Source organism: Notolepis coatsorum, assembly GCF_963971535.1.
Source record: "Notolepis coatsorum genome assembly, chromosome: 14".
In the NCBI taxonomy this organism is placed as follows: Eukaryota; Metazoa; Chordata; class Actinopteri; order Aulopiformes; family Paralepididae; genus Notolepis; species Notolepis coatsorum.
Window position 1 is genome coordinate 17967674 of NC_140178.1, and position 19692 is coordinate 17987365.

Sequence of the window (19692 nt, forward strand, 5' to 3'; positions counted from 1 at the left end):
CATAGCAACGTCCGATGACGACATAGATAGCAAGCGTTACTGTTCATATCTCAGTCCGTGCCGAGTTGTGCGTGCCCATTCTGCTGTCTGTTAATAAAGTTTTCAATCAGACAGATGTATGGAAAGGCTTTTATTATAACATTTGTTGCAGTAAAATCATTATGCCTCGTTGTTATGCTGCGGTGCGCTAGTAATCACTCGTCGGCTGCGGTGAGCTGTTGTTGTTGTCGTTGAGCTGAGCTCTCGTTAAAATCAAAGGAGGGCATTCAGGAATGTAAAAAAGAATAGCGCTGCTTGCCGATTGGTGCTAAGAACAGCAGGGCGGGTACAAGCGGTGTGACGTAATTGGCAGACTCGACTGTCAATCAAAATTATTCTGTTGCCGGCTGAATGATTGAATGAATGAACGTTATTAACGATTGCAGAATGGGTACAATACAGTACAGCTCAATACAACAACAGTGGACTGACTGGAGGATGAAGACCAGAAAAAGACTTTCGGCTTTTTTACATAAGGGTCCTCCATTTTCAATTCATCAAAACATTTAGAGACATACAAATATACAGTAGTTTCATAAAAATGCTAAAATCCTATTGATTGATTGATTGATTGATTGATTTAAAACTTTATTAACATATTGCAGAATGGGTACAGTACAGCTCAATACATACAATTGTTAAGGGGATGCAGACCAGAGAAAGACTTTCGTCTTGTTTACATCAGGGTCCCCCATTTTCAATTCATCATATTTCATATCTAAATCATATAATATCTCATTGCTAAATATATGCAATATATAATCTAATAATCCAATAATCTAAATCTAATATATAATATAAAAATGCTAAATGCATGGGTATTTTATTTTGTCTTTAATGTTAGCTTGCAAACTCAAATACTGTCTTGGTAAGCCTCATAATGAATTGTTTGGGGAAAAAAAGAAAAACATCGTGATGCGTATCGTGTATCGCCGAAAGGTCAGAAAATATCGTGATATCATATTTAGGCCATATCGCCCAGCCCTATGTGTGTGTGTGTGTGTGTGTGTGTGTGTGTGTGTGTGTGTGTGTGTGTGTGTGTGTGTGTGTGTGTGTGTGTGTGTGTGTGTGTGTGTGTGTGTGTGTGTGTGTGTGTGTGTGTGTGTGTGTGTGTGTGAACGGGTGAATGTGAGGAACAAAATTGCAAAGCGCTTTGTATCAAATCTGTTGTATGAATGCAGTCCGTTTACCATCCATTTACTCAAACAGAATGCTCTATTGTTACTACGTTTTAATGAATTTTTGGACTTGATTGAACTGAGGGTGAACTGGGACTAGGGGTGGGGGAAAATATCTATACGTACTGTAGTAGTATCGTTTCTTTTTTATCTACATTCATCTATATTATAAAATATATATATATATATTGTCCTTTATTTTTTTTGTACAAGGAAGTTGCATTGTTCATTTCAATACCTGTAATAGTACAGTAGTCCACACACACACACACCACACACACACACACACACACACACGTGTGCATTCAGTTAAGTTGGAATATGACTGTAATACAAACAGTTCAGTTTGTCAGGTACATGCAACACAGATTACAGTGTTTACCTCTGTCCGCTTGAGAAAATACCGTGTTCTGCAATAAAAATTATTGAAGTGAGATGAACAGACTGCACTTTATTTGATTAGATAAAACATGTTGACAAAGTTTTACTTTGCAGTTGAAAAAAGGTAATAAATCGCAATATATCGCAATATTAATATCGCAATACTCTGCATATCGCAATATATTTAGTATTGCAATAATATCGTATCGTGACTCGAGCATCGTGATAGTATCGTATCGTGAGGCCTCTGGTGATTCCCACCCCTAGTTACTACGTTTTATTGAATTTTTTGACTTGATTGAACTGAGGGTGAACTGGCACCCACACATGTTAATGAGTGTTCGTCAGTGTGTGCGTGTGCGTGTGTGTTCACATAGTATTCAGGTGTATTCCTATGCTCTGCACGTCTCTGTTGGATGCAGTAGATGTGAGATGTTATACAGTGTGCAGTATTTTACAAACCTAGATACGTACATTCAATAGCAAATACTTCTCTCTTTTACTTTTACTTAAGTAGACTTTGAATGGAATGGACTTTTACTTTTTACCAGAGTACTCATTTATCTGGGTATTTCTACTTTTACTTACATTAAAGGAACTGTGTACTTCTTCCACCACTGCATAGATCTATGCTGTTGGGAGTTCTAGCACGTCATAGATCTATGTTGTTGGGAGTTCTAGCACGTCATAGATCTACGCTGTTGGGAGTTCCAGCACGTCATAGATCTATGCTGTTGGGAGTTCTAGCACGTCATAGATCTACGCTGTTGGGAGTTCTAGCACGTCATGGATCTATGCTGTTGGGAGTTCTAGCACGTCATAGATCTACGCTGTTGGGAGTTCTAGCACGTCATGGATCTATGCTGTTGGGAGTTCTAGCACGTCATAGATCTACGCTGTTGGGAGTTCTAGCACGTCATGGATCTATGCTGTTGGGAGTTCTAGCACGTCATAGATCTATGCTGTTGGGAGTTCCAGCACGTCATAGATCTACGCTGTTGGGAGTTCTACCACGTCATAGATCTATGCTGTTGGGAGTTCCAGCACATCATAGATCTACGCTGTTGGGAGTTCCAGCACGTCATAGATCTACACTGTTGGGAGTTCTAGCACGTCATAGATCTACGCTGTTGGGAGTTCTAGCACGTCATAGATCTATGCTGTTGGGAGTTCTAGCACGTCATAGATCTACGCTGTTGGGAGTTCTAGCACGTCATAGATCTACGCTGTTGGGAGTTCTAGCACGTCATAGATCTACGCTGTTGGGAGTTCTAGCACGTCATAGATCTATGCTGTTGGGAGTTCTAGCACGTCATGGATCTATGCTGTTGGGAGTTCTAGCACGTCATGGATCTATGCTGTTGGGAGTTCTAGCACGTTATAGATCTACGCTGTTGGGAGTTCTAGCACGTCATGGATCTATGCTGTTGGGAGTTCTAGCACGTCATGGATCTACGCTGTTGGGAGTTCTAGCACGTCATAGATCTACGCTGTTGGGAGTTCTAGCACGTCATAGATCTATGCTGTTGGGAGTTCTAGCACGTCATGGATCTACGCTGTTGGGAGTTCTAGCACGTCATGGATCTATGCTGTTGGGAGTTCTAGCACGTCATAGATCTATGCTGTTGGGAGTTCTAGCACGTCATGGATCTATGCTGTTGGGAGTTCTAGCACGTCATAGATCTATGCTGTTGGAGTTCTAGCACGTCATGGATCTATGCTGATGGGAGTTCTGTCAGACAACAAATAGCAAACACCAATAAAAACCACAACCATGATAACCTAATAAATATATAAATGGATGAATGAATGTAGCACTCCCAGGTGCGCACCCTTGGTTGTGCTACTGACGCTAAAGCTGTGCACAAGAACACAGCTGACGTTCTCAGTACAATAACAGTAGGGAATGGTGAATGTTTGGTGTGTGTGTATGTGTGTGTGTGTTTGCGTGCGTGCGTGTGTGTGTGCGCGCTGCTTGCGGTCCGTGACAGAGGGCTCTGTCACAAGATCTATGCCGTTGGAAGATCTATGCTGTTAGTTAATGATGATATAGGTGAGTGGAGACGGGATATGAGAACAGCCCATCTCTCCCATGAACATTCCCTCCAGCCATGCAGGAGGGCCGGGACGGGGGAAGCATCTCTGCCTTAAGCGGGTGCTTCCTTCAATAATCTATAACATAAACATTTCAGTTGTCTTCCCTAAAGGCTGTCTGCAGCAGCATTACCGTTACCCCTCATCCCCCCCAGGGACATACCATCTGTTGACTATAGCCTATGATGATTATAGGAAACGGACAGAAATGCATTAAAAAAATAAGCCCCAACCTCGATTACAATGCTAGAATGATCCTGTATTAATGTGCGTGCTGCGAGGGCGACAAATTCCGGAGACAGTTCCCGCCAGACAGGGAATAAATCACCAATACGCTCAGTGACTGTACAAAGCAATAATTCTCTGTTTACATTGGCTCACGTCATAAAAGGCTTAGAGCGCACCGTACCGAGGATTCCTCTCAGTATCATCCCACTGCAATCCATGATAGTATTACTAATTATGTCCTACATTATGTATATACACGGGAATACTGTCATTATGTGGTGATTAGCCAAAGCCACATTGGGATGTCACCCCCATAGACTGATGTCAAGGTGTAAGCTACCGGTGATAGAGGACGCCATTAGATCAGATTCAAATTGATTGTCATCATGCAGCACAAGTACAGTACAACGACAGGAGGTTTGGCATCCAACCAGAGTGCAAATGTAACAGTAAAGTGCAACAGCAATATACAATGTACAGGTGATTAAACTGGGTATAAAATATATATATTAGTACTACTGAGTAATAGTGCTAATCAGATGTATGTACAGGGTTCTACAGTGATACAGGTATAAAGACACTATGGTAGTAAGTCTTACTGGCCAGCAGCCTAACTAGTAAGAGTAGGTAAGGGATATGTACAGCTATAGTATCTACAGATATGCAAAAAGGATTATAAGGAGGATATACCATGCAGTTGTTCTGCCAGGATGCCATCGCCAACCAGAAGAACTTTGGTGGAAAGCTGTTACCATCGTTCGTCACAGAGGCATCTGTGTGGCTACATTCATTGCAGGTTCAACATTGAATTGCTCTGGGCAAAACAAGAACAATACATGTTGTGGTACTTTTCCCCAGATTGGGCTTCTCAAGCAGCGTTTCAAAAAGACCAGGGTGAACACTCTTGATGAAATCGCAGCGGTAGTAAGGGACAGCACAGTGACTGGAGTCAACATACCACAGCTAGTAGGAAACGAGGATGGCACTGTGGTCGTGCAGTCCTACAACTGGCAGGAACACCTGGGGCATTCCTTCAAACCACTGCCACAGATCAAGCAGTACCAGCACTTTAGGTGGGTGTGGTCACTGTGTGTTGTGTATTTACTGTAATTAATTATTCACACTTTAGTGCAAAGAATGTCATTGGCAAATGATACAAATGCATTGATATTGTTATGTGCCCTGTACTAACTATTCACTTTATTATTGCAGCTTTGATTCCAAGGAACCTGCTGGTGTGGTTGTGGCAAAGATGTCTATTGATGGCAAGGGAACCAGGATCCAGCTGCTCCATGACGTCCATGTCCTGCCGCCCATAGATGGACTTCCTGTTCTGCCACCACCTGGACTGGACTAAGCCAGACCAAACGTCCTCTTCCACAAAGCTCAGAGAGTTCTGTGATAATAAAGACATCACATGCCCAGCACCAGCCAACCAACCAACCAAGAGACAAAGCTAAACAGAGCGTATAACTCTGTTATTATGACAGGCCTGTGAACTCTGTAGCACACCGTTACAGCACCCACATTTTAGTTGTGTATATTGTGTATTTGTGTTTGGCCTTTTACTTTTTTACTCTTATGGTATGATTTATCTGAGCTATTGTTAAAACATGAATCTATTCACATTAAGCACCAGTTTTTAACACACTTTAAACATTCACTTTAACTCACACTTAAACATTACACCATTTGCACTTTTACCTCATTTTTGCATTTTGTACATTTTAGTTGTGTATATAACCTTTTTACATGATAATAAAATCTTGAATCTTGATTACCATCTTGACTATTTTCCTTTATCCTCTAGTTGGTTATAAGATCTCACAAGTTTCAAGTTTGCTTTTATTTGTCATGTATAAAATACATGTACATTACAGTGAAATGCTTGGTTCTGTATGAGCCCCTGAGAACGGGGGTTGGGTTAGTGTTGCCATTGTGTTGTCATTGAGGATCCTGGGCCCTCATTTATCAACGTTGCGTACGCACAGATATGTGCATAACCCGTGCGTACGATCGTTTCTAAGCAAAGTGTGGGACTTATCAATTTGAACGTGTGCTTGACTTTGTGCGTATATCTACGCACAGCTCCGGCCGTGCGTACCTGGCGCCCGGTGGTAGAATATGAATATTGCAGGCTGCCTTTGAAGACATTTAAATAGTTCATTGTAAAATAGCGACAGTGTAATTATAACGTGCTCACGCTCGAACAAGAGGTTGGCCTGCTTGTTTGGCACGGGGGGCAGACGCAGAACACCCACCTCCAAACGCGATTAAATATTGTTTCAAATAAAAAGTGAAATACTATTATTTTGTGTGTCATGTTTCCAAATAAGATTGGCCACAACGAAATGCTTTCTACTTCAATTTGTTGGTTAGAATAGATTACCTCCGTTGAAACTTCACTGAGACTAAAAGACAGCAGGGTTTTTTTTTGTGAGCTCCGCGCACAGACGTGATAATAATAATTAGGGATGCTCGATATTGGCTTTTTTACCGATACCGATATTCCGATATTGTTCAACTCTTAATTTCCGATACTGATATCAACCGATACCGATATATGCAGGGTTTCCCCCCCCCAAAAAACTGAATAATTCCAGGTAACTAATAATTTCACTGGATATATATATAACAAATATTGTTATTGTTTTTTTCTTTTTTTAAACCGATACCGATATTTTCCGATATCACATTTTACTGCCGATATCGGCCGATAATATCGGTCGGCCGATAATATCGGACATCCCTAATAATAATAATAACAATAATAATAGCTTCATTTTATATAGCGCCTTTCAAGAGACCCACATAGGTAGGGGGGGGGGGGAAATAACAAAGTAACAAACATAGTGGACAGATACAACATATAAATATGATGATGGGATTCAAGTTCGCGTTTTTATTGATCACATAGGCAGACTATACATGGCACGGTCCATTGTGATATTGGAGATGGATCGAGCAATAGACTGTTACTGTAGCTGTCAAAGCTCCATCACAAATGCAGTTATGTGAATAGAAAGGGATTCCACTCAGTGATGCGCATTTGCCTGATACATGTCGTTGCTGCATGCCGGGAGGAAAGGCATACAAATAATCAACCAACTACATACTGTAACTTTTCAGTGCACGTTCTTATTTACATTGCTCCCGCAGACCCGCACACAGACATGATGGAATTCAAGTTCAAGTTTGTATTGATCACATATAGGCAGGCTACACATGACGTATAGGCTATATGTATCATACATGGCAGTGAGATTCATTGTTCTTGTATATGCTCTCGTATTATTGCTACCCAATACCGACATCAAAATAGATTGTATGCCTCTACAAATCATATGCAGCAGGTAGAAAATTGACGGAAAATCCGTCGCGATTTGGAATAAAATTGAGGAGAACTTTAATCCCTGGGTATTAATCGAACGAAACGGAAAAAGGCAGTCATATTCCATCACGGTCTTTATTAGTTAATATGGTCTTTAAGTTAATAGATATCATATCCGACATCACATCCGACGTACATATCTGTCAGCCTGTCACGTATTTCTCCCATAACACGCTTCGCTCGGCTTAGTCCACTTTTCCACATTTCATGGGGTGTTCCATTACTGTATGGTTAATTACGGGCGGTGCTATATGCAAATACTTAAAATCGTGCACGAGCGTGGAGCGTAGAACTTAATGGTATTTATCAACACGGAGTGTGCGTACGACCCGTGTACGCACGTCTGATGAATCCCGATTTTTCTGTGCGTACACACATTCGAAATTCTTTGCTTAAGAACAAAATTAGAACACTTTCTAAGAATTGTTGATAAATGAGGGCCCTGATGTCCTGACTCTCAGGCTGAAGATGTCAAGAGGGGGGGGGGGGTTATTGCTTTCTGGGTAAAGTAGTCATTAAGCAATGGCTGAGAAATGGCTTTGGTTTCTTAGAAACCCTGTTGCTCAGGAATGAGTAGTGTGGTATCAGCATGATTCATAAGAGACATAGATTGAAAAGTATCCGCCCGATTTGTACAAGTGATGGCTTATTTTGAAGGTAAGAACCTGTACTTTCATAAATGTAAATACAAATAAAATTTGAAGCTTGCTTGATATGACCCTATTATCTGCGCCTGGTCACATATGCAGTTGTGTACAGACATAATGTGAATAGTTACAGTATTACTATATACGGTAATAATAAATATATATATGATATATATATATATATATATGGTATACAGCGTTATTGTACACGCTATCATACAGAGTAATATGGGTTACATGCAGGTGTATAATTAGGTATATTGAAGGATTATATGCAGGTATATTCAGACAGATATGGATATATATCTTGTTGTAACAACTGTAACAATGACAATAAAGATCTATTCTATATATATATATATATATATATATATATATATATATATATATATATATATATATATATATATAATATATATATATATATATATATTGTAAAAAGATATTCGCTTATGAAATAAAAACACATTCTAAACAGTGTTTTGCCATTCTAATGCCATTATCTGCATTGTAGGGCTATTTAGACTGTCTTAGTAAGGTTGCTGGCTTGAAATTTAGCACTTGTAAAAAGATATTCGCTTATGAAATAAAAACACAATATATATATATATATATATATATATATATATATATATATATATATATATATATATATATATATATATATATATATATATATATATATATATATATATATATATGCTGTAAATATAAATATATAAGTGTATATATATGGTATATACAGCACTATTGTACATGCTGAGTTATATGGGTAGACTATAGTATGAGGTACATTATACTGTATAATATTGTGCCATTAGTGAAGTGTCGCCAGTCGTTCTGTATGCAGTCTTGTTCAGGGCTGTCTGGCTAAGATCAACACAGAGCGCAGCGTGACTGCAGCTATCGACCCTGAACATAGCAAGTAGAAAGATGTGTCTGACAAGTGAGTGGCCCCCCTCCTCCTCCCCCTCTTCTTCTCCTTCTCCTTCTACTACAAAAAAAGGTGGAGCGGCTGCTGCCAGCAGCTGGAGAACTTACGGCTGCTGAACTCGAGAACTATTAGGAACGTCTGACCACTGAGTGTGTCTGACTCCTAACCACCAAAACCTGCACGGACTACAACGTATGACGCACCTTGTGTATACTGCACCTCGTGTATACTGTTTACTTTTACTCATACTCATAGTATTAAGATATCAATTATTTATTACCTACATTTATTGTAACATAATATTCATTCAATTCAAACCTTTATTTATTCTCGAAAAGTGCCCCACAGCAAATAGCCCAAAATGAACATAGACATACAATTTGCATACAGTCGACAGAATGAAAACAATGCATAAAAGTGCAGACATAAGAATAGGCATAAAATAAGTACAATAAGTACAGTGTTGCTCGAAGGCATGGGAACTCCTCCGGAACAGCCAGTCCCCCAAACACCCCACACATCAACCTGATCACCCCACACCCCCTGATAGAGCATGTCATGACCGAAGGAAAACACAAACCCCATCTCCCCCGGTCCAGATGACCTCGCCACGATGAGGAAACTAGCGAACCCCACTCCCCCACCCCCAAACTCCACGGAGGAATGACAGGTCACACGCCCCAGAATCCACGGTACAGTAGATAATTATGTCATCCAAGTTCAAGTTCAAGTTTCTTTATTAGTTGTCATACAGAAGTACAGAAAACTTTTATATAAAATGCTTCTTTCTGTTTTGCTCCAGAGATTGTGCTAGATAAAAATAGATAAGTATAAAATAAGTATAGTAAGTATAAAATAGAAGTCAAGTACGTAGACAAAAGTGTTCAGTATATACATATATACAATGTACAATGCAGAGTAGAAGTAACTGAGTTACAATACAATACTATACAGTACAAAGCAGAAATGGGATGAAGTACAATTTAGGTACAATTTACAGTAAGGTGTAATATGGGTTGTAGTGCAAATTCTTTACCAATAAATATAAAGTGTGTTTAGGTGTTCTAAAGTGGGTAAAGTGGGTGCTGCAGTGTTTGTTTAAAGTGAGTGTGGATGTGTGTGTGCTGTGAGTGCATTTGATGGTTGTTACATAGTGTTATTGTCATTAGCATTCTGATGGCCTGAGGATAGAAGCTTCTTCTATCCTCCGCATATAAATGTAGTAGCTTTTGTCAAGGACAAAATAATATCATTAATATAAATAGTAAATAAAACAGGCCAAGGATCGATCCTTGTGGAACACATTTTGCAATGGGTAATACTTCTGACTGGGTTTTGCCCACGTTCACACATCGGTTTTCTGCCTGATAAATAGCCCCGGAACCAACCGCAAACAATTTCATCAAAACCAACACTGTACAGTTTATTCAACAGAAGAGAATGATCAACCATATCAAATGCTTTCGACAGTTTTTCCTTTTTTGTCTAATGCAGAAACGATACCATTCATAACTAAAGTGGTAGCTGAGATTGTTCATGTGGTTGGCTCTGAGTGGTTAATATAATCAAATATAATATAAACGTTGTTTATTTCTCTCATATTTTTATATTCAGATCTAATCGTATTGCCTATATTTAATATTACCCTGCCCATACCTGTACCTTCCCTCCCCCCATGCTGCTATGACGCCCGTATTTCTCCCAAGGGGATCAATAAAGGAATATCTTACAGATCATGCTGTCTGTCTGTCTGTCTGCCTGTGTGTCATTACTCCCAGTAAGTGCTGGAGGCGACCGCTGGGCCAGAGAGCGCCAGCAGTCTGAGGCGCTGAGGCTTAAAGAGACCCTCTCCTGAATATCTACTCATGACATCGGCGCTAACGTGTGGCTGAAAAAAAAAACCTCGACCCGCTCCAGAGAAATGAGGGGGGATTACGACGCTGCGTTGCATAATAGTACACCCTGTCATGATGGCACCATAAACCTGGTCTGTCTCAAAGATCGATGTACAACTGTCAAAAAACAGCAGTTAATCCAATCCGCTACCCCTTTTTTTCGCTGTGATGCGTTGCGGACGGTGTGATATATATTTATATCCTGTACATATCCATTATGCTTGCGACACACAGGCAAACTTTGTCACAGAGGTGGGGGGGGGGGGGGGGGACCCAGGAGCTGGACACAGATGACGGTTCCAAGAGTGTTATAAATAGCACAGGAAACAAAACTACAGAACTGAGAAAAAAAACACTAGAACATAAACCTGGAGACTATGACACTGAAAGGGAGAGAGGGAGAACAGACAGAGAACAGACAGAGAACAGACAGAGAACAGACAGAGTGCAGAGGACAGAGCAAGAGAGAGAGAGAGAGAGAGAGAGAGAGAGAGAGAGAGAGAGAGAGAGAGAGAGAGAGAGAGAGAGAGCGAGAGAGAGCGAGAGAGAGAGAGCAGAGGCGAGAGAGATCAGAGGAGAGAGGGAGAGCAGAAGAGAGAGATAGCAGTGAGAGAGAGAGCAGAGGAGAGAGAGAGCAGAGGGGAGAGAGAGCAGAAGAGAGAGATAGCAGTGAGAGAGAGAGCAGAGGCGAGAGAGATAGCAGAAGAGAGAGAGATAGCAGAGAGAGAGAGAGAGCGAACAGACAGAACAGAAAGAACACAGCGAGAGCAGAGGTTTGAGGGAGGACAGATGTGAGAGAGCAGATGAGAGAGAGAGCGAGGAGAGAGGGAGAGGGAGAGCAGACACAACAGAAAGAAATCAAAACACAGAGAGGCAGAAGTGTATAACAATCTGCCTGTGCTGCCTAGTAGCAATGCACCTTTTCTCCCTACAGTATGTTCCCTCTCTCCACCCATTCTGCCTCTCTGTGTTCTTTCTGTGAAGCTCCTTCCTTTCCTCTCTGAGAAACGTCACTCGGTCACTCTGTGCTCAGGTTTACTGAATACTTGAAAGAATCAGCACAACAGTACAGTACAGTACTATTAATATGTGTAGTGATACAGGTATACAGACACTATGGTAGTAAGTCACACTGGCCAGCAGGGTAACTAGTAAGAGGATATGGATATGTACAGAAATATATATAGTATCTACAGATGTGTAAAAATGATTATATGCATATTATATAATGTATGTACAGACGGATGTGGAGACCCCCCGCATTTCATTGTATACTTGTATGCTGTGACAAATAAAACTCTTGACTTGACTTGACTTGACTACTATACGAATATGTCTCTACTACTATGCACTCAACACTGCAGCACTCAAGTTTCAACACTGTTTGATGAACATTGTTACTCAGCTGAAAGAGTCGTACCCTTCCTGCTGACTTGTCGTACAGAACCTGTAAGTCGCTTTGGATAGCTCTAAAGGACAAAATGTAAATATAGATTCAGACACAAGCCAAATCGTTACTAGAGATGACAAGTTAACGTTGTGTCGGGCGACAGGTAGACAGGAAGTGAAGTCACTGGCTCAAGTTAAATCAAATTAAACCTGTTGCTACATCAAGAAGCGCCACTTAGTGACCAAACATGGCATTGCAACTAAATAATAACACAAAAATATGGTAGGCACATTGTGTGACTGTTACAACACACAGACATACATGCACATACACAGACACGAGTATCCATTCCTCAGCCAATGAAATAGGTAGCCAAATGATACCGGCAGCGTCTAGAAGTGTCCTTGAACCCCCCCCCGTCTGCTCCCGACGAGCAGGTCGGCACCTCGCGTGGTCACCTCCGCCGTCGATGTGTGAGTGAACGGGTGAATGTGAGGCATAAGTTGTAGTACATCGCTTTGGATAAAAGTTGTCAATGCAGTCAATTGACCATTTACCATCTAATGTAGAGGTTAGGAGATCCACTGAGAGGTTATTAGTCTCGTAAAAAGCCGCTACAAGGAGAAATATATCATTATCATACTGGTTGTGATACTTTTGTAAGTATATATAAGGTAAACAAATGAGACCCTTGCTGAAACAATTGGTCGCCAATTGTCGCCAACAATTCTCATGATAAGACCACCTTTCACATAAACCCTGTCGCTTCCCGTTTGGCCGTTAGCTGTACCCCACAGCAAGGGAAACGGTTTTGATGAGAAGCCGAGAAGCCTTGCTAACGGTGAACGTGAAGTTATTTTTGTTGATGAAGCAAGTTTTGTTCCTTTGCGCCACGCTGCCTTCAGCAGACCTCCCGTGAATCCGGCCCAGATGCACAATATCAATAGAGAGTAGAGGATATTGATGGATTCATGGTGGTCCCGGCAATTGTCTTTCATCCTCTATCGATCTCAACATGTGGCCGCAGTAATCCTGCCAAGGTATGGACATCGACGTCAAAGTCTTCCTAGTAGCTGCTTTAAGTATGTTCTTACAGAGGAATCTCTCCTCAGAGGCGACAGACACAGCTATCTATCCTCCTCTCCTTTCATGCTCTTATGACTTGTCTCCATTATCTATGTTCAGCCTGGCTGTGGCTATAGCCATGGTCTAACATGTACGGTATGGTTGGGTTTGTGTCTCCATTATGTTTCTTGTAAACTCACCGGTTGCTAGGCAACCTTTCAAAATCCACAACACCAACTGTGGTAATAATAATAATAACTTCGTATTATATAGCGCCTTTCAGAGGACCCAAGGTCGCTTTACATAGGGGGGGGGGGGGGGGGGGGGAAATGACAAATTAACAAACATAGTGGACAGACACAACATGTACATATAAAGTGAGAAAGTTAGGGGTTAAAGGCCAAGTTGAAGAGGTGGGTTTTGAGCAGTTTTTTTTAAATGAGTCCAGAGTTGGGGCATTGCGGAGTTCTGCGGGGAGGGAGTTCCAGAGGGTGGGAGCTGCCACACTGAAAGCTCTGTCCCCGAACGTCCGTAGTCTGGTTCGGGGGATGGAGAGCTGACCAGTGTCCGTGGATCGCAGGGACTGTGACTGAGTGTAGGGGTGGAGGAGGTCAGTGAGGGACTGAGGGGCCAGAGCATGGAGGGACTTGTAGGTGAGCAGGAGGGTTTTGTAGGTGATGCGGGATTTGATGGGGAGCCAGTGGAGGTGGATGAGGGTGGGGGTGATGTGCTGCCAGGGTTTGGTGCGGGTTAGAACTAGGGATGCACGATATTGCTTTTTTGACACCGATACCGATACAGATAAATGTATGCTCCTCAAGCCGATAACCGATATCGATAACTGATATTTATTGTATTATAAAACATTTTTAATGTATATATTTTTTTTGATCAAAAAATTTTTTTTTTTAACATGAAACAAAACATATCACAATACAATAATAATACATAAAAAGACTTCCCAGGACAATAACTTAACACCAACTTAAATGTGACCTAACCAGACAACAGAAACAAAAGCCAAGACAACAGTTTTGACTGATAAAGTGACTATATTTATTTTTCCAAATGAAAATTCACAATCCGTCAACAGCTTGTGGTGCATCCAACCTTAAGACGCTCAAAGCTTTTTGTTCTTCTTTTTTCAAAGCGGAGCCTTGATAAAGAGGCTTTGAGTGGACACATCACCACCACAACAACGGGTCACCTGCGGCATCACCATCATTAGCATCGTTTGCTAAATTAAAGAAGTTTGATAGAAGGGCAACCAGCCAGGCAGCGCCGTTATCTCACGGGACGAGTAGCTACATTAGTTAGCCAACAACCAGCCAGGCAACGCCGTTATCTCCCGGGACGAGTAGCTTCATTAGTTAGTCAGCAACCAGTCAAGCTAACGTTAGCATTCGGGAGATCCAGCAGCTTGTCGATGTGCTAATAGCCTCAGCAACCTAACGTTAGCTGGCTCCAGCAGATCGACAAGCTGCTGGAGCCAGCTAACGTTAGCTTGCTGAGGCTATTAGCACATCGACAAGCTGCTGGATCTCCGCGACGCTGAACTGCATGCGCCGGTCTGTCTGTCCGTCGTGGCGGTGGTGATGCCGCAGATGACCCGTCGGGCTGGATGTATTGCAAGTTGTTGCCCTTTTCCCTCCTTCTGGAACGTCTGCATTGCATTTATTACAAATAGCAAGCAATCTTTTTACTCTGAAACTCCGAGTACCGACGCGGCCATCTTTGTTGTTAACTTGCGTGGCTACGTCACAGCCAAGTAAGGGAGCGCTGGATTTGTGTAAAACGCCCTGTTCCTAAACCACACGCTGTCAGTCGTAGCACAGTACTGACAAAACGGGAGGAGCCTTTAGTCAAAACAAACGCACTTCATTCCAATTCACCCACACGGCATTTTTTTTTACCAAAAATATATTAAATTATCGGAGCTATTAATAACGTTATCGAGTTTATCGGGATGACGTCATAATTGCTGATATCGGCCCGATAATTATCGTGCATCCCTAGTTAGAACCCTGGCAGCTGAATTTTTTGGACATACTGGAGCAAAACCACAATGCTACAAACAGTGCCGGCCAACTTTTAGCCAGGTGGTGAAAGACGGTCGTCCAGCCAGGTTCTAAAGACAACGGAGACACTCACCGTGCGCCAGAGAGGCCACGGCACGGCTAAACCCTAGCTAGCGGAGATGAGGCGCCAGCCCCCCCCCCCCCCCCCCCCCCCTTTCCTCCCACCTTCGGCACCGTTCGCCGCCAGTGGCGCCCCTAATCAAGGGATTCACATGCCATTGTTTGGCCGTTGGTGTTGCCATATTGATTTAGTGATGTGAAGCTAATTAAACGCAATCTGCGAGGAGTGTCAGTGCTACTGAGGGGAATAAAATCACAGTGACGGAGCAATAGGCCTCTAATTATTCTTCTTTTCTTCATTAGGATGGGCAAGATAATAACCCCTGCGGGGACGATCGGCAGGGTTCTCTCTCTCTCTCATTCTCTCGCTCTATGTCTGTATCTCTCTCTCTCCCGGTCTCTCTCTATCTCCCAGTCTCTCTCTCTCCCAGTCTCTCTCTCTCTCCCAGTCTCTCTCTTTCTCCCAGTCTCGCTCTCTCTCCCAGTCTCTCTCTCTCTCTCCCAGTCTCTCTCTCTCTCCCAGTCTCTCTCTCCCAGTCTCTCTCTCTCCCAGTCTCTCTCTCTTCCAGTCTCACTCCCAGTCTCTCTCTCTCTCTCTCTCTCTCTCTCTCTCTCTCTCTCTCTCTCTCTCTCTCTCTCTCTCTCTCTCTCTCTCTCTCTCTCTCTCCTGTTCCATCTCTCCTCTCAGTCTCCCTCCATTTACATTTGACCCTTTCTGCCACCCACCCATCCACCACCACTAGTGTTAGCTAGCCTAGTGTATGTGTTTATTGGTATGGAAGAAGTGCACGAATTAATACAGCGCCCGGGCCCAGAGTGCACACACACACACACACATGCATGCACGCAACACACACACACACACACACACACACACACACACACACGCACGCACACACACACACACACACACACGCACACACGCACACACACACACACACACACACACACACACACACACACACACACACACACACACACACACACACACACACACACACACACACGCACACACACACACACACACACACACACACACACACGCCACCGCTAAGCTGCTTCCTCTCGCCTCTACTTTCACACACACATAACAGCCGTATCCTTTACAGTATGCGGGTGCATAGATGCATGCACATTGCCAAGAGTATTACTTAAGGCCTGGTGGAGCAAAAGGTGGCCTCTTTCAGACGGTAGCCTGAGGATGGCGAGAGAGAGAGAAAGGATGACGAGAGAGAAAGGATGGTGAGAGAGAGAAAGGATGACGAGGAGAAAGGATGGTGAGAGAGAGAAAGGAAGGCGAGATAGAGAGAGAAAGGATGGCGAGAGAGAGAAAGGATGGTGAGAGAGAGAGGAAGGTGAGAGAGAGAAAGGATGGCGAGAGAGAGAGGATGGCGAGAGAGAGAGGATGGCATTAACCCTAGTTAATGCAGGTGGTAAGGAATTCCATGCAGTCATGGCTCTATACATCACAGTCCTTTTCATTGCATTTGTTCTTGGCATCTTTACAGTACATCTTTCCATTGACACATGCCTGGTGGAGTAACTGTGTCTGTTGATTGTGAATGGCATCTCGTCATATAGACAAGCAGGTTTTTTGTTCTTATATATATTTCTAAAAAACATTATGATATTTACATTTGTTCTACCATTAACCATGACAGTTTTTCATGCATACTTACTATGTTTGACCTTTTCCTACAATTCAGAGCAAGGCGTGCTGCTTTGTTCTGTGTCATTTGTAGTTTTCCCAGTTTTTCTCTTCCAGCACTTCCCCAGATCACCGGACAGTAATCCAGATGTGAAAGGATCAGAGCCTGGATAACATGGATCATTGACTCTGGTTTTAGGAATTCTGCACATCGTCTAATTAACGCCAGCCCTCTCCCAATCTTTTTTGTTATGCTCAGATTACTGTCCAATGTTATACCTAGTAGCTTTGCTTCTTCTACCTGTTCAATTTCAGTTCCCCCCATCATTATTTTTAATTTTGGATTAGCAATTAGCATATGGTGAGAACCCATTAAAATACACTTTGTTTTAGGGGGGCGGTTAGGTGGCCGAGCGGAGATTGCGTTCGTCACCAACCCCGGAGCTGTGAGCTGGATTCGCCTGTTCGAATCCAGCTCACAGCTCCGGGGTTGTCACCAGCTTGGCTGGCCGTCTGCACTAATACAATTGGCAGTATTAGAGGGTGGGAGAAGCTGGCGGGGTGGGTCCGGGTCATTGTAAACAGCGACTCCTACAGTTCGGTCGGGGCGCCTGCTAAGCGCGGATAGGACTTGAGGGGGATAGTGTGATCCTCCCACACGCTACGCCCTCTCAATGAGAATCCGCTCTGCCAGGTGAAAAGAAGCGGTGATTGGCTGGACGTGTGTCGGAGGAAGCACGTGGTAGCCTCCACTCTCCCAGATGATCTGACTGTGGGGGGTAAGTGCGCAGCGACCAGGAAGGGACTGGGAATTGGCATACGACTAACATTGGGATGGGAGAAAAATCAGAGGAAAATGGAGGGGGAAAAAGACCAATAATTAAAAAAAAAATACACTTTGTTTTTGCTATGTTTAAAACCATTCTATTTGCTCTAATCCACTCTTCTACTTTTTGTAGCTCTTTATTTAGATCTCACTCAGATCTTCCACAGAGGAGGACGCCATGTACAGGGTTGTATCGTCCGCATATATAGCCACCTTCGCTTGCTCTAAAATTAACGGCAAATCGTTTGTATAAATGGTGAATAACAGAGGTCCAAGGCAGCTTCCCTGCGGAATTCCATACTTAACTTTTTTCACTTCAGATAGGCTTCCGTTAAAAAATACTCTCTGGTTTCTACTGTATAAGTAGCTAGTTATCCATGAAACTGACGATGAAGCAAAGCCATAGGCTTTAAGTTTCTCCAGTAGTATGTCATGATCCATGACATCAAATGCTGCACTGAAGTCTAACATCACTGATCCTGCTAATTCCTTTCTATCAATAACCATTAGACAATCATTTACTAGCTGTGTCAATGCTGTCGCTGTTGAGTAAGATAAGATATTCCTTTATTGATCCCCTTGGGGAAATTCAGGCATCATAGCAGCATGGGGGGGAGGGGGGGGGGTACAGGTAAACGGGATAAGAAGTAAAGGGGTTGGGAGCTGCTATGAAAGGCTGCCACTCTCCTCGGCGCCACTAGTAACCATCCCTATAGGCATGCTGACAATCAGTATTCAATTCATTGTCATTGAAGTAACTCTGAATTTGTGTAAACACTATTTTCTCCATTATCTTCGCTAACACTGGCAAAATGCTCACAGGGCGACTGTTTGCACCTGACAAGTTGACTTTTGCATTTTTCTGTAAAGGAATTATTTTAGCCTCCTTCCAGACTTTTGGACATATACCATATTTGATGCTTTGATTTAATATGTGTGACCGTACCTGCTACTGTACACATGCTTTGCTGAAACCTGCAGTAGTCTACGTCCATGTTATCCAGGCCTGCTGGTTTTTCCTTTTTTATAGCTGACAACATTTCCTCCACCATTCTAGTATCAACAGAACATAGACTAAATGAGAATTCTTTTTATCTTTCATAATCCTTTCTAATATGTTATCATTATATTTTACATTACCCATACACATATTATTCCTTCGAGTTTCAACCTTACACAAGAAGAAGTCATTGAAATACCGAGCTATATCAACAGGCTTTGTTATAAATGCCCCCATCAATTTTTCACTTAATTTTATCTTAGCTTGAAAATAGCTTTTCTTTTTTTCTTTTTCTTTCTATTCCACTTTGTGACACAATTTATTTCCTCAGCTTGCGGTAGTTCTGCCAATCAACCACACATCCCGACTCGCATACTTTACTTTTTGCTGCACTTCCTTCTGCCATACAATCTTTTAATTCTTCAATCTAACCACGGTGCCCTTACTGTTTTCACTGTACACTTGGATGACGGAGAGAGAGAAAGGTGAGAGAGAGAGGATGGCGAGAGAGAGAGAAAGGATGGCGAGAGAGAGGCTGATGTTTCGTACAGGAAGCACGTTTTTATTTGTAGCTATTCGCAGGAAATAACCAAAAGGCAAAATAATGAGCCAAGTTTCAAGTTTCTTTATTAGTTGTCATACAGAAGTACAGAATACTTTTATACAAAATGCTTCTTTCTGTTACGCTCCAGGGACTGTGCTAGACAAAAATAGATAAGTATAAAATAAGTATAGCAGTATAAAATAGAAGTCAAGTACGTAGACAAAGTGTTCAGTATATACATATATAAAATGTACAATGCAGAGTAGAAGTAACTGAGTTACAATACAATATACT

At 42.3% G+C, this 19692-nt stretch overlaps 1 protein-coding gene across 1 annotated transcript in view; it reads left to right on the plus strand.

Moving 5' to 3' along the window:
• Positions 1 to 4611: 4611 nt before the first annotated feature.
• LOC311240445 (uncharacterized protein) overlaps positions 4612 to 19692 on the plus strand; it is a gene marked incomplete at both ends in the record, with an annotated part of 79648 nt that continues 64567 nt past the window's right edge. Inside the window, 1 exon segment of the mRNA XM_084329028.1 lies at positions 4612 to 4695. Coding sequence (XP_084185154.1) covers positions 4612 to 4695 — 84 coding nt within the window.